The 16,067-nt window shown below is 25.9% G+C and overlaps 1 protein-coding gene across 1 annotated transcript in view; it reads left to right on the top strand.

Annotated features, from left to right (window-relative positions):
* Positions 1 to 1,036: 1,036 nt before the first annotated feature.
* The window catches only part of LOC111674537 (pro-interleukin-16-like), a 123,704-nt gene continuing 108,673 nt past the window's right edge, over positions 1,037 to 16,067 (top strand). Inside the window, exon 1 of the mRNA XM_046951075.1 lies at positions 1,037 to 1,169. Coding sequence (XP_046807031.1) covers positions 1,130 to 1,169 — 40 coding nt within the window. The 5' untranslated portion in view covers positions 1,037 to 1,129. The remainder of the gene's footprint in view (positions 1,170 to 16,067) is intronic.

Below are 16,067 nucleotides of genomic sequence, written 5' to 3'. Positions count from 1 at the left end.
GACTATAGACTAGACTATAGACTAGACTATAGACTAGACTATAGACTAGACTATAGACTAGACTATAGACTAGACTATAGACTTGACTATAGACTAGATTATAGACTAAACTAAACACTAGACTTTAGAGTAGATCCTAGACTTAATTAGTTGTGAAGTTTTCCATTCCTGCTCTTTTAATGTACAATTTTAATAAATATTGTTCTTTTCCTTTTATCTCTTTATATTTCTATTCTCTTATTTTTTCTCTCTTTTTTATGCTTCAACATGTTGCCTTCAAACCAGTCAAATTTATTTTTTTGCATTATTTTTACTGCAACCTAAAGTTCATGATCATTGTATTTATTTCCTTTTATTGCGGCAGAATTCTCATGATGATCACCACCATCATCATTATCATAATGATGATCGTGGTACAGCAGCTCTAAACATGGCCTGATCTAAAACAGTGGAAGTGGTATGTTGGCTGACTGACTGACTGGTCGTTTGGCTGGTTGGTTGGTTGGTTTGCTTGTTTGCTTGGTTCGTTTGTCTTTGCAATTTTTCTGTATCCCACAAAAGGCCGTTTTTAAACAAGTTCTAAAAAGTTTTCTTAACAAACTGCTCTTTTTTGCTGCTGTTGTTTTATCTATGCTTTTTATTCAGCAAAATTTTCAATAAGATTTAGATTCTTCTTGTGGCAAACAGCACTACTCAACTGGGGATTTATACACAATAGCACTGTATACTGTTTCCCTGTTTAGAGATTTGAGCATCTCTTACTTTGTGAAATGTTTAGTGGCAAGAAGGTAGTCATTTGCAATGACTAAATGTATGGCAGGAAGTTTTTTCGCCGTCCAGTCTGAATTTAAACATCTTTTTAAAAAGACGTCAGGTTTTAAAAGTTGTCGAGTGTTTTGAAACTAAGAAAACAAAAAAAAACAGAAAAGTTCTTAAAAAATATTAGAAAAAAAACGTCAATTAAAAGAAAACCATAAAACAAAATTTGAAAAACAGGAAATTAAAAATTTCTAAAAAAGTTAAAAAATTTAAAAAAATTTAAAAAAATTTAAAATTTTTAAAAATTATTCTCAAAGTGTTTGTTGTAAAGTTTTGTTAAGCAATTTAACTCAAAAATTTATAATCATCAATGTTGCGTCAACGTTTAGCAGCCTTGAGTCTGAAAAAAGGTAAACAAAATTTTTTTTTATTAAAAAAAATTTAAGAAAAATTATTTAAAATCCTTAAACCTTAGTTAACTAATTGTTTTATTAAATGAAAATTTGTTTAAATAAAATTTTTTTCATACAACTTTCTTATATAATTGTAACCTAAAGCTAAGCTTAAACTTTTGAAAGCCTAGTTTAATCCTTAGTTAAGTTAAAACTTGCTTTATAGAAAATTTTTAAAAATAATAAGTATTAAAACAAAATAACAATGTTTACACATAGAAAATGACTTAAAGCTAATGATTTAAGCTTAAACTTGTAAAAAGCAAGTTTAAACCTGAGTTAGCTTAAACATTAGTTTATAAAAATTGTTAAAAATAATCAATATTAAAACATAATAACAATTTTAACACGGAGCAATTGACTTTTAAGTTTAAATTTGCAAAAACCCATTTTAAACCTTAGTTAACTTTAAACTTGGTTTTTGGAAATTGTTAAAAATATTAAAAACTAAGGTGGCCTCCAGTAGGTAAGTGGTTAGTGTTGTAGTCTAGTAGACCGTAGCTAATGTGCTTGATTCCCACCCTTGGCACTGGTTAAGGAGCGCACAATAGGCCCGATAGGGGCCTAGGTGTATTTCTTCGGATTTGATGTGTATACATCCTCTTTTCAAACTAACTAAGATTTAATAACAATTTTAACAATACAAACTAAGTTAAAGAAGCATTTTTAAAAATAAGCAAATAAATTGAAAGCTTAATTTTATAAAAACCTTGTTTAAACTATAGTTTAGTAATGGTTTATTAACTTTAAGCTGGAAAACTTAAAACGTTTCTGTTGTTAGATAACAGTTTTTAAATCTAGCTAATTCATACGATATTTAAAGAAACTTAAACCTTTTAATAAGTTAAACTTAGATTAAAACATTAAACTTGGTGCTTAACTTAGGTTAAAACCTAAACTTGGGTTAAACCTTAGACCCTAGTCAAACTTAAAGATTGTTTTGCAAAGTGCAGAGTGTAAGTCAAATTTCTTTTGTAATTATTAGCATTAGATTGCTAACCAATTTTAAAGAATTGTTTAAGTAGTTTAAGGTTTAGTTAACTTAGAAGTTTTAGAAAATTCAAAACTTTGTACTTTTTTTACATCTTTAAATAATCTTAATCAGACATAAGTTAACCTAAGTAGGAGACCCTAATATTTGGTAAAACCTTAAACTTAAATTAATCCTCAATCCTTAGTTAAACTCAAACTTTGTTTCGAAAAGTGCAAAAGTGGGCCAAATTCTTTTAATATTAATTATCACTAGATTGCTTAACAATTTTAAACAATTGATAAGGTAGTTTAAGGCTTAGTTATTGTTTAATTAAACTTAGTTTAAGTTAGTTAAAGTTCAGTTAACTTAAAGCTTTAGAAAATTCAATACTTTATACTTTTTTTACATGTTGAAATGAACTTAATCAGACATTAGTTAATCTAAGTATAAGAGCCTTTTAAATTTGCTTATCTTAGGTTTAAACTTAAACATGGGTTAAACCCTAAACCTGGGTTAAACCTTGAACTTTAGTTATATGCAAACTTTTTTATCAAATAGTGCAAAAGTTGGCAAAATTTAGTTTGCTTTAGTAAAAAATAGACTGCAAAACGTATCTTAGGTTTAAGTCAAGGTTTAGCTAAACCTAGTTTAAGCTAATTGTTAAAAAACTGAAGAGAAATCTATTACTCACCAACTTTAAACTCATTGGAGCAAAAGTTGGCAAAATTTCTTTTGCTTTAGTAAAAAATAGACTGCAAAACGTATCTTAGGTTTAAGTCAAGGTTTAGCTAAACCTAGTTTAAGCTAATTGCTAAAAAACTGTAGAGAAAACTTTTGCTTATTAACTTTTAATTGATTTCAATTGATTATTAAACTTTTTTAGAATACTTTTACGTTTATTGTTTAAATTTTAATGAAACTTTAATTTTGAAAGCTTTTGTTTTTAATCTTAAGTTAATCTTAAATGTGTCATTGTTTTTTTTTTTGCATTTAAAAGAATGTGTTAATCATTCATGTTGTATGATTTGTTTTGTTTCGTTTCGTTTTTTTGGGGTGTTAAAATCTTAAATTACTCATTTAACTTGTATGTTAAGTGTCATTCTTAACTGACCAGTTAACTGACCACCCAATCTTTTTTTTGTTATTTTTATGATTTGTTGTAGTTTATTTAAACATTAGTCATTTTTTAGAGCTCTTTCTCTCTTTAAAGTAAACTTAAAGTGATCAATATATTTTATCTATTGTTATTTAGAATATTTATTGTTGTTTTCTTATTTAAAATGACCAGTTTTTTTTCTTCTTATTTGAATATATAAAAATTCTTAGTCATATTATTAACGCCAACAAAAAAGCTTTATGACACATGTGTAAATAAACATCGAAGTCTAGAAAATCGGCCTAACCTAAAGTATTTTAAGAAAATTAAACATTTATATTAATTAAGGCCTTTAAATGAGGTATAAGTGTTTGATTTTGTGGTCAAGTTTGTGTAGTTATGAATTTAAATAAATTTACTTTTTTTGTTTGTTTTTGCATTTATGGTCATTTTTTGTTGTATGCCCTCCTTTATATGTTCGTTTTTGTTCGCCTGTCCAGCAATCAACATGTTGGTGGTGTCCTTGTAAATTGTTATTTTGTTTTCAACAGATAAATATTTCATGCCACATAAAGATAATTTTAACCTTAAGGGGTCTTTAAAAACAGTTCTTTTTTTACTCAAAAAAAAAAAAAAAAGAGAGATTTTTTTTACCCCCAACAAAAAAAATGCATAAATTTGCACTAATTAAACACGTTTTAGAAGATCGTTTAGTTAGATTAAACCTATAAAAATCAAAGGCTTTTTAAAAATGCATAAATTTTGAAGTTTAAAGAACGAGGTCAAAAGGTTAACTAGAAGATATTTTTTGTACTATACAAGTTATACATAAATATTAAAAAAAAAACCTAATTTAAACTAAAAAATTCTTCAATGAATTATTGAGTTTTATTACTGTAAAGTTAAACTTAAGTTTAAACTTGCATTAAACAAAGTTCAACTTCAGTTTAGCTTAAACAAACTCAAGTTTAAACTTCTCTTAAATATCTTAAAATTTTTGTTATTTATAAAGTTAAACTTAAGTTTAAACTTGCAGTAACTAAAGTTCAACTTCAGTTTAGCTTAAACAAACTCATGTTTAAGCTTCTCAACTTTAAACTCTTTTAAAATTTCTTCAAAATTTAGTTTTTTTATATTTCTAGTTATTTTAGTTAAATTTCTGCTTAATTTTTACTTTAAATCCTAAAATACTACTATTTTTTGAAATTCTACTACTTTTTAAAATTTCTACTACTTTTTACAAAAAGTGTTCATTATTCTTTTCATTTCAATTTTAAATAATTTTTAATTCATTTTCACAAAAGCAAAATTTGTATTCAAAACTTTTTTTACTACTTTTTTTTAAATTTCTACTACTTTTTTTCAAAAATGCTCAAAATTTATATTTTTTCACTTTTAAATTTCTACTACTTTTTGCAAAAAGTGTTCATTATTCATTTCAGTTTCAAATGATTTTCAATTTAAATTTTTAAACAAATTTTTTTAAATAAAACCTTTTTAACTACTTTTTTAAATTTCTACTACTTTTTTTCAAAAATGCCCAAAATTTGTTTTTTTCTACTAGAAATCTGTATTAATTCATTTCTACCTAATTTACAGCAATTTTTATATTAAGTACTATTTTAGTACTTTTTTTTAATTTCTACTACTTTTTTAAAAAATGCCCAAATTTTGTTTTTTTTAGAAATGTTTTTTAATTGATTTCTACCCATTCTTATGAATTTTTTGTATTAAGTACTATTTTAGTACTTTTTTGAAATTACTACTACTTTTTTAAAAATGTTCAAAATTTATATTTTTTTTTGCTTCAAATGCTTTTTAATTGATTTCTACTTATTTAAACGCATTTTTTATACTAACTACTATATCAGTACTTTTTTAAATTTCTACTACTTTTTAAAACGTATGGAAATTTTATCTTTTTTGCGTTTTAAATGCTTATATGTAGTTTTTACACATTTCAAGCAATTTATTAAATTTAGTACTTTTTTACTACTTTTTTTTTAAATTTCTACTACTTTTTTAGGAAAGCTTCCAGAATTAATATTTTTTGGTTTTAAATAGTTTTTTTTTTTTGATTTCCACTTATTTAAAAGACATTTTTACAAAAAGTGTTTAATTTTTATATATTTTTCTATAAATTTCTACTACTTTTTTAAAAGTGTGTTATATTTTTATTTTTTTAGCTTTAAAATCGTTTTTGTTAAAAAAGTACTCTATTACTACCCAAATTAATACCTTTATGACTTTAAATACATTACAATTGATTTCTACCTTTTTAATGTAAAAGTAGTTTTTCCTACTTTTTTCAAATATCTACTACTTTTGTACTTTTTAGCAAAGCCTTTAATTTTTGCAAAATTTTCTTATTTAAGAGTTATTTTAAACCTTTTTTATAATATTTTTCACATTTAGTACCTTTTTTAAAAAAAAGTACTTTTTTGCTACTTTTTTAAAAAATGTTTGACATTTATAAAGCTTTTAAATCATTTTTATTGCAATTTTGAATTTTTTTCTACATTTAGCACATTTTCAAAAAAGGTACTTTTTTTACTACCTTTTTTAAAAAAGTACTTTTTTGGTACTTTTTAAAAAATTACTTATTTTAATTAATTTTGACATTTTTAAAGGTTTTAAAGCATATTATTGCAATTTTTAAATTTTTTTTTCTACATTTAGCACATTTTTCAAAACAGTACTTTTTTGGCACTTTTTTTGTAAAATTTATAAAATCTTTAGATTTTTGCTAAATTTTTCATTTAAGGGTTATTTTTAACATTTGCTTTACATTTTCTTTAATTTTTCCCCAAAAAGTACCTTTTTTAGAAAAGTACCTTTTTGCAACTTTTAAAAAAGCACCTAATTTTTGTTGATTTTATCATTGATAAAGTTTTTAAACTATTTTATTACAATTTTTAACATTTTTTCCACAATTAGAAGATTTTTCAAAAAAGTACTTTTTTTTGGTACCTTTTAGTAAAATTTATAAAATTTTTAAACTTTTTGCTACATTTGAAAAAATGCTTGATTTTTATTAATGTTAACATTTATAAAGTGATTTTGAACATTTTTCCACATTTAGGACATTTTTCAAAAAAGTACTTTTTTTTGGTACTTTTTTGTAAAATTTATAAAATAACTTCATTTTTGTCAAATTCCTTATTTGAGAGTTATTTAAAACATTTGCTTTAGTTTACATTACATTTTCTATAATTGTTTTTGTCATATAGTACCTTTTTTTAAAAAAGTACTTTTTTGATATTTTTTGGTAAAATTTACTAAATGCTTAGTTTTTTTTCCAAATTTCTCATTTATGATTTATTTAAAATATTTGCTTTACTTTTTTTTAATTTTTCCCATTTAGTACTTTTTTTAAAAAAGTACTTTTTTGGTACTTTTTTAAAAAGTGCCTTATTTTAGTAGATTTTAATATTTATAAAGGTTTTTAAACGTTTCCTTGCACTTTTTTTAAATATAAAATAATTTTCACAAAAAGTACTTTTTTTTTGGTACTTTTTGGTAATTATGGCCAAATGCTTGCTTTTTTTTACAGTTTTGGCTTTAACAGACATTTTCTTTAATGTTTCTGGTAATTTTTCTTCATTTTTGAAGACTTTTTTTTAGATTTTATAAAAAAGTACTTTTTTCTTTAAACATTTGGCATTTTGTCTAAAAAACGTATTTAAAATGTTATTACAAACACATTTCAATTATTTATGATTCCTAACAAGACAAACATTAATTCTTAAACACTTTTCTAAAAGAAAAGCAGCTTTAAAACATGCACGAACATGTTGCTGTTAAAGCTAACATGAGGGGGGTATAGACAGGTGAAGGAAATTTTTTCAACAAATAAAGTTGTATTTCCTTATCTTGCAGGCTTATTTTGGGTGAATGCCAGCAAGAAGCTTAATATAAAATTGAATTTTTTTCTAAAGATTCCAATAACAAAAAAAACCAAAACAAGCTTTTAAACAACGTATGTACCGTAATTCTAAACTTATGCAATCACATTTATGTTTTAGAAAGAAAAAAAAAAGTTAAGGAAAAAAGTATAGATTTGTTGGCCTCTTCTACTGACTGGTGGATGATTATTTGGTTGTGCGAAACAAACATGTAATCCCCCACTTTTTAAACAAGTAATAAAGCAAGTTTCAAGTCTTACGATATAGAGGTTCTTCTGCTTTATGGAGATTTTTTTTGGAGGATTCTAATCTTAAATAGCAGCAGACATGTGTAATTTTCTTAAGACATTTACAAAATAAAATGCAAAAACAAAAAAAATCTCCTTTAAATAAAGTTGGTTTTTGAGTCGTTTTTTTGTCTGTTTTTCAAATCCGTAACGTAATCAAATGTACCGCAATGTGCCAACGGTTATTTTCCCTTTCTGGTCGTTTATGTTGCTGCAGCAACATGGTACTGGTTAAATGGCAATGGCACCATCATCAACATCATCATGGTCTTCATCAGCCATGCAACCAACCAACCAACTAACCAACCAACAATCCAGCCAGCATCATTGTGATCAGCTCATGCATCACCAACTTAAAACTAGAATTGCGTAAAAATATCAGATGAACAATGCTGCAGCAGCAACAACATAAGCAGGAGTCTTAAACAGAAGACTCCATGTTTAAGGGGAGCGGGATAAAGAAAAGTTAGAATATTTCTGTGATTTTGTTTAAGCAACAACCTCACCCGACAATACATACATAATATGAAAAGTAGTTTTTAGAAGCATTTTTGTGTCTTCTTAGCTTGTTTTTTATACTTTTTTCTGCACATTGTCTTTAGAAATTATGTTCTTTACTTCCTCTTTCTCCTGGGTCCAGTTTAATGCCTGACGATTATACTTTACGACGCGTGACTGTTAAGTAGAAAGTTTACTGCAGCTTTTTAGTTAAATAGTATTTATTGTCTTCCTGCTTTAACTATTTATTAACAATTCTTTGTGTATTGAAAAAGCTGCAAAACGAAAAAAAGCCAAAGGCTAATGTAAGCTTAAAAGAAACACACACACACAAGTTTGTTAAGTTCGCCACACATGCGACCGGTCAAATGTAAAAAACTTAATAATAGATTTTCTACACAAATCTTAACTTGTTTTAACAAATTCTGATATTAAGTTGTAATATTTATAGTTTATAGTCTAGTTTATAGTCTAGTCTATAGTCTAGTCTACGGTCTAGTCTGTAGTCTAGTCTACAGTGTAGTCTGTAGTCTAGTCTATAGTCTAGTTTATAGTCGAGTCTTTAATCTAGTCTTTATTCTAGTTTAGTATGTAGAACAAAAGATAGTCTAGTCTATAGTATAGTCTATAGTTTAGTTTATAGTCTACTCTATAGTCTGGTCTATAGTCTACTCTATATATAGTCTAGTCTATAGTCTAGAATATAGTCTAGTCTATAGTCTAGTCTATAGTCTAGTCTATAGTCTAGTCTATAGTCTAGTCTATAGTCTAGTCTATAGTCTAGTCTATAGTCTAGTCTATAGTCTAGTCTATAGTCTAGTCTATAGTCTAGTCTATAGTCTAATCTATAGTCTATAGTATAATGTATAGTCTAGTCTGTATTCTAGTCTATAGTCTAATCTATAGTATATTATAGTCTTTAGTCTAGTCAATTGTCTAGTTTATAGTCTAGTCTAGTTCTTGGCCATAGTCTGGTCTTCTGTCTAGTCCCATTTACCAAGCCTTAGCCTCCCCCCTTATTTCATTTATTTAGTTAATCAATTATAGCGGCTGTTGATTTTCTTCCTGATTTAAATTAAATAATTTTATTTTATGTTTTATGCTGTTGTTGTTTTGAGTGTTAAAAATGAGTATTTTTATGTTTATATTCTTGTTCTTGTTAATTCTCTGTCAATTGAAAGATGCTGCAGACTTTATTGTAGGCAGCGCTGCCTGATGCAGTTTGCTGTAAAATCATGTTTTTGTTTGTTGATTTTTTTTGTCCGTTTTTTTTTTTTTTGATTTTACAGTTCTTTAAAGAGAATGCGTGTAGTGTTGTTGTTGCTGTGCGAGTAACAAGTTATGTTTTTTTTTATTTTTTCTCTATTTATGATGCGTTTCTTTTGCATATTTTTGTTTTTGTTTTTTTTCGGTAATGCAAAACAAATCTTGCTTGTTATCAATATATTTGCGTATTTTTTACAATTTAGTTTTTTTGTGTTGTTTCATCGGTGCGGTAGTGCTTTTTTTTAAAATTGCTGGTTGTTTTAATTAAATTTATTCATATTTATTGTTTGTTATTATCGTGGGCTGCTGAAAAAAATGACAATTGTTTTGTTAATGGAAAAGTAGTGAAATTAATAAAGTTATTGTTGAAGAAAAAAGAGAATTCATTAAAATTTTATTAAAAAAATTGTGTAAATAAGTGTTTTCAATTAAAATAAATGCGGGTCATATTGAAATCGTTAATGTTATACGGCATGAATATGCATGCAGCCTTAAAGAGTCACTCGAAAAAAAGTGTTTAAACAAATTTTGGTAAAAAAGTGGACATTTTTAGTTTTACCGGAAAAAAATCATAAAAAATTATTAAAAGTAAAGAAACTTTGGACAAAAATGTATTTACACTCAGAAAAATTGTTCCACAAGCCATTTGAATATCTAATAAGGTCATCAAATTAAAGTCAAAGGTGAGTTTATGTTAAATTTACTTAAATTTTTAAAAGTAAACTTTAAAGCAAGTTTTTTTTTCAATTTGTTAAACTAAAGTATGGCAACTCTTGCAACATAATACAAAATTCCATAAACAATTTTTCAACAGCATAATTTTCTAAATTAAAATTTTGCATTTGTTTTTCATTATATTACTTATTATCCTCCTAATTATAAACAAGTTCCATAATTAATCGATTTTCAAACAAATTAGGTGGCAACCGTGAAAACATTTTAAATAATTTTTAAGCATTTCTTACAAATTTATTTAATTAAATATTATTCGTTTGAGTATAAAAATAAAGCATTTTCGAAAGAAATTTATAAAAAGTGGCAACTCTGTTATAAATCATTTATTTATTTCCAAGAATTTTATTATATTTTTTTAATTTTCAGTAAATTTTTGCTTGAATTTGCTTTAAAAACTGGATTTTAAAAGATTTTATTCTAACAGGTGGAAACTCTGAAAACTTGTTAAAGAATTTTATAGCTTTTTACACACACTGATTTATCTTACTATTATTACCACCCATTAAAATCAGAGAAAATTCCACTTTTTGACATACATTACAAAAAGGTGGCAACACTGTTAACAATTTTAGTTTATTAAAGGTATTGAATCTTCGATTTAGCATTTTTAAACAATTTCTATCTTTAGTACGCTTTAAAATAGCAACACTCACAACTATTCTTAAATATTTAAGTCAATTTTTAAAAACTTTACATTATTTTACTAATTGTTATTAAAAATTTTATATAAAATATGCATTTTCAAAAGAAAATTTACTTTAAATTGTAAAATTTAAGAATTTTCCTTAACAGGTGGCAACACTCTCAATGTGCTTTTGGTTTTTTGAAGAATTTGTTATACACTTTATATTGTATAGTTGACTTTTATTATAAATTTTTTGAAAAATTAATTTTAAAGAAATTTTTCCAAACAGGTGGCATCACAGACAACTATTCTTTGTTCTAATCTATTTTTTTTTAACTTTACATTAGTTAAAAGATAGCTATCATAAATTTTACTTTAAAAATTTTCTTTAAAATCTAAAATTTAACAATTTTTTCAAACAGGTGGCAACACTATGTTTATATTTGTGGTTATTTGTAGAATTATAGTTATACAATTTATATTCTTTAGTTAATTTATATCATAAGTTAATTTGCAACGTTTTTAAAGAATTTTTTAAACAGGTGGCAACACTGTATATTATTTTTAGTTAATAGGGAGTTTTTATACTCCTTTAACATTAATTAGGCAATTTGTATCATAAATTTACTTAAAAAATTTACATTCACATAATAATTTCCCATATAAGTGGCAACACTGTTAACTATTCTTTGTTTTAAAGAGGTCGATACTGACGTCATAGTCTTTTATATATTTTTGTCATAAATTTACCTTCAAATATAAATTTTTCGAAAAACATTTATCTTAAAAATGTCAATTGAAAGTATTTGTACAAACAGGTGGCAACGCTGTATGTAATTATTAACTATTAAGTGATTTGGTATCTATATTTTTTTCAATCTGTAATTAATTTATATAATAATTGTGTCTTTTAAATTAATTTTTGATAAATTTTTTTAAACATGTGGCATCACTGCCAAATGTTTTTGATTATTAAAGTGATTTGCTACAAACTTTATGCTCTTTGGTAAATCTCTACTATAAATTTGCTTTGAAAATATGTGTTTAAAACATTTTACCCAAACAGGTGGCAACCCTACCAACTATGTATAGTTATTCAAATTAAGTTTTAATTATGTTTAAAAAGAGTTGAAATGTATAAAAAAATCAAAACGTTTTTTCTAACACAATTTTGGTTTTAAAAAATTTCACATGCCACATAAAAAAACTCCCAAATTTTATTACAAAAACTCCTCCAAAATTTCCCCTGTCCCTTCAAGCCATATCTAGCAAAGAAAATTTATATTTTAGTGGGTTATTTAAATTGTTTATTGATGATGTTGTCCGTCCGTCCATCCATCTGTCTCTCTGCCCGCTCGTTTGCTGATAATTGTTGTTGCTGTCTAGTCTAATGATGAATCCTCCTTTTTCCTGCATGTATTTCTTTATATTTTTTTTGGTGGCTAGATTAGAGGTTCTTCATAAATTCTCTTTTATGTAGGTCGTTGTTGTTTTTGTTGTGTTACTGGGTTAATTTAATTTTTTGCTTTCTTGCGGTTTTATAGCTTATTTTTATTTTTTATAAATTTTTAACTAAAATTCAGTTTTGTTTACAAATGCATGCATTAGTTGTTGGTGTTGTTGTTTATTGTCTTATGGTGAACATTTGCAAACAATCAAAAGTTAAAAATTTATTTTCATACGATTCATCAAAAACCAAAAAAAAAGAAATGAAAAAAAAGAATTACTTTTAAAGTAAACTTTTTCATATTCTGGGAATTTGTATATGAGATTCAAATGAAAAATAAATAAGTAAAGAAAATAGAAAGAAAAAAAATAGTCAAGAAATTGCAGTGACCTACATTTAAAGCAAAAGAAAAATATGTTATGTAGAAAAAGGAAATACTTTGGCAGATAAAGGGTCATTGCGAAAGATGTTAGAGAATTTTTGTTAAAAAAGTTAATATACATATATATCTATATGCATGAACTTTTGGAAAGTGCTTAAAATTCTTGAAAAAAGGCATAAAACTGTAAATTTGTTAATTTCTCTTAAAAAATGCTTTAGAGAGTTGCCACCTCTTTAAAAAATTTTATCAAAATTTGATGAAAGTAAAATCGAAAGTTTTACGCAAATTTTGTATAACTATAAGTTTCATAATAATTTTAATAACTTTTTGCAATTTTTTCAAAAAATCCTTAAAACAGGTGGCAACTCTAAAAAAGATACTATTTTTTCTGAAAAATACTTTTTTTCATTCAATTTTTGAAATAAGCATAAGAATTCAAACCATGAGAAATATGTAAAATAAATACTAAATAGATTATGAAGTTGCCAATACTTACTTTGTTTTTTCGACGTTGCCAACTATTTGAAAATTTATTGAAATATTGTTATTTTTTTAATTTATAGTAGCCCACTGATTCAGTTCTAGTTTTGTTTTAGTTAAGATCTTGTTCTGATCTAGTTCAGTTCTACTTGAGTTCTAGGTTAGTTCTAGTTCAGTTCTAGTTCAGTTCTAGTTCAGTTCTAGTTCAGTTCTAGTTTAGTTCTAGTTCAGTTCTAGTTTAGTTCTAGTTCAGTTCTAGTTCAGTTCTAGTTCAGTTCTAGTACAGTTCTTGTTCAGTTCTAGTTCAGTTCTAGTTCAGTTCTAGTTCAGTTCTAGTTCAGTTCTAGTTCAGTTCTAGTTCAGTTCTAGTTCAGTTCTAGTTCAGTTCTAGTTCAGTTCTAGTTCAGTTATAGTTTAGTTCTAGTTCAGTTCTAGTTAAGTTCTAGTTCAGTTCTAGTTCAGTTCTAGTTCAGTTCTAGTTCAGTTCTAGTTCAGTTCTAGTTCAGTTCTAGTTCAGTTCTAGTTCAGTTCTAGTTCAGTTCTAGTTCAGTTCTAGTTCAGTTCTAGTTCAGTTCTAGTTCTGTTCTAGTTATGTTCTAGTTATGTTCTAGTTCAGTTCTAGTTCAGTTCTAGTTCAGTTCTAGTTTAGTTATAGTTCTGTTCTAGTTCTGTTCTAGTTCTGTTCTAGTTCTGTTCTAGTTCTGTTCTAGTTCTGTTCTAGTTCTGTTCTAGTTCTGTTCTAGTTCTGTTCTAGTTCTGTTCTAGTTCTGTTCTAGTTCTGTTCTAGTTCTGTTCTAGTTCTATTCTTATTCTGTTCTAGTTCTGTTCTAGTTCTGTTCTAGTTCTGTTCTAGTTCTGTTCTAGTTCTGTTCTAGTTCAGTTCTAGTTTTGTTCTAGTTCTGTTCTAGTTCTGTTCTAGTTTTGTTCTAGTTCTGTTCTAGTTCAGTTCTAGTTTAGTTATAGTTCAGTTCTAGTTCTGTTCTAGTTCTGTTCTAGGTCTGTTATAGTTTTGTTCTGTTCTAGTTTAGTTCTAGTTCTGTTCTGTTCTAGGTCAAGTTCAATCTTAGATCAGTTGCAGTTAAGTTTTAGTTTTTAAAGTTAGTTAGTTAGGTTGATTAAACTTTCATTGGTTAAACTTCACTTTTATTTAAATTTAACCTGCTGACTTAAAAACTAAGCCCTAGCGAATACAAAAATTCATGAAAATCTTAAATTTTTAAATTTATTTTAGTTTCCTCTAAACCTCTATCATTCTGCCTCAAAAACTGAGCTTTAAATTTTTTTTTTTAAATTAGAAAATTTTTGATTTCTAAACAATTTTGCCCCCTTTTATTGGAGAAAATTAAAGGAAATGGAAACTTTTTGTTGGTGATTTTTAGTTTTGTTTTCTTTGTGCTTTTGTTTTGAAATAAACTTGTAATTTTAGGAAAATTTCCAAAAAAAAACCTTCTCTAAATGATGGAAGGTTTCTTTTTGGACTGTCTGCTGTCTAAGGCTTTATTGTACATGAGTTTGTGGGTAACAATTTGTCGTCTGCGTTTTAGAGTTTTCTTCTGCTTTGGCTTAGCCAAACAACCACCTTTTAGTTAAAGAAGATTTTTCGAAGTTTAAACTTTGTAAAGCATAAAATGAAATGTTATGTTGGCCATCATAGAAGTTCAAAGTCGTGCCAAACAGATTTCTTTTCTTTTTTTTTTTTTTTGCATTAAATCTAGGAAATAGTTTTTTTGTTTTGTTTTCTTTTCTATACAGAAGGAAACTTATATGCAGTTTGTTAAGAGAATTTCTAGGTTCTGCTGCTAACTCCTTACAAGAACTCAACATTTACATGTAACAAGTTAAATGCTTAAGAATAAGGTCATGGACGTATAACTTAAATAAAAACCTTTAAATAAGAAAAATATGACCAACTACTTACCCTATAAACTAGGTTTAGTTTAGTTCAAAATTTTGCAGTTGGTGTTATTTTCTCTGTTAAAAAAATACAAATCGTGTGTAAATGAATGATTTATTAGACAAAATTCTTAAAATATGTTGTTCTGTTTAAGCAAATTCAATGCATGCAACATTTTCTCTAGTTAAAACGAACATTGAACATTAAACTTCATTATAAACGCGGGAGCAAAAAAAAAACTTAAATTTTTAAGCTTAACAAATATTTCACGATCATTTTTCTCCTGCTCATGCTAAAGCAAAGTGTGCTTTAAGTCAGCTTTACATTTAACAGATAAGTTGTTGGAGAAAAAAAAATTCTAAAATTTTCCAAATTTTCTTGCTAACTAACCTCAACTATTGAAGCTTAACGAGTAGAAGAAATCCCTTAAGGCAAAGAGAAAGGCTTTCAAAAGAAAAAAACTCCACAAAATTTATTGTTAAAAAAAGTTTAAGTTTTAGTTAAACCTCCTAAATTTTTTTACTAATGAAACTTAAAACTTTTTATGGTAATTTTGTTTTCCTAGATTTTTCCATTTGTATTTAGAATAAATGGAAATTGATCATGTTATAACGGTTTTAAAGATTTTTGTTTAACCTTAAAAGAAAAACATATTAAAATGTTATGAATTATGAGCGTAAAATGTTTAGAATTTTTTTAAATAAATTACCTGCCAATGTGTAAAATTTATGTATGAAAGCTTTAAAATGGGTTTTTCTTTTGCAAAAAAGTAGTTGTAAACAATACTTCCTCTAAATTTACTTTAAAAATACTAAAATCTAGGTAATAATAATTAGATTTATAACAGATTTTCTTTTTAAATAATTCGCCAAAATAAATACTATTTAAACACTTTAGTAGAAAAAGTGCTAAATTTACAAGTTTTCTAATTATTTTTTATTTTATTAACCTAAAACGGTAATTTTAAAGATTTTTTTTCTAAAAATTAAAATGGTAGTTAAACACAGTAACAGACAATCGCAAGTTTTTGTTCAGTTCTAGTTCAGTTCTCGTTGAATTCTAGTTCTTTTCTAGTTCAGTTATGTTCTAGTTTAGTTCTGTTCTAGTTCAGTTCTGTTCTAGATCAGTTCTATTTCTGTTCAATTTTTGTTCTAGTCTGTTCTAGTTCTGTTCCAGTTCTATTCTAGTTCTGTTCTAGTTCTGTTCTAGTTCTGTTTAAGTTCTATTCTAGTTCTGTTCTAGTTCTAGTTCAGTTCTAGTTCAGTTCT

Source organism: Lucilia cuprina, chromosome 5, assembly GCF_022045245.1.
Source record: "Lucilia cuprina isolate Lc7/37 chromosome 5, ASM2204524v1, whole genome shotgun sequence".
NCBI classification, from domain to species: Eukaryota; Metazoa; Arthropoda; class Insecta; order Diptera; family Calliphoridae; genus Lucilia; species Lucilia cuprina.
Note: the sequence above shows the minus strand (reverse complement) of the source record. Positions and strands in the feature narration are given on the sequence as shown.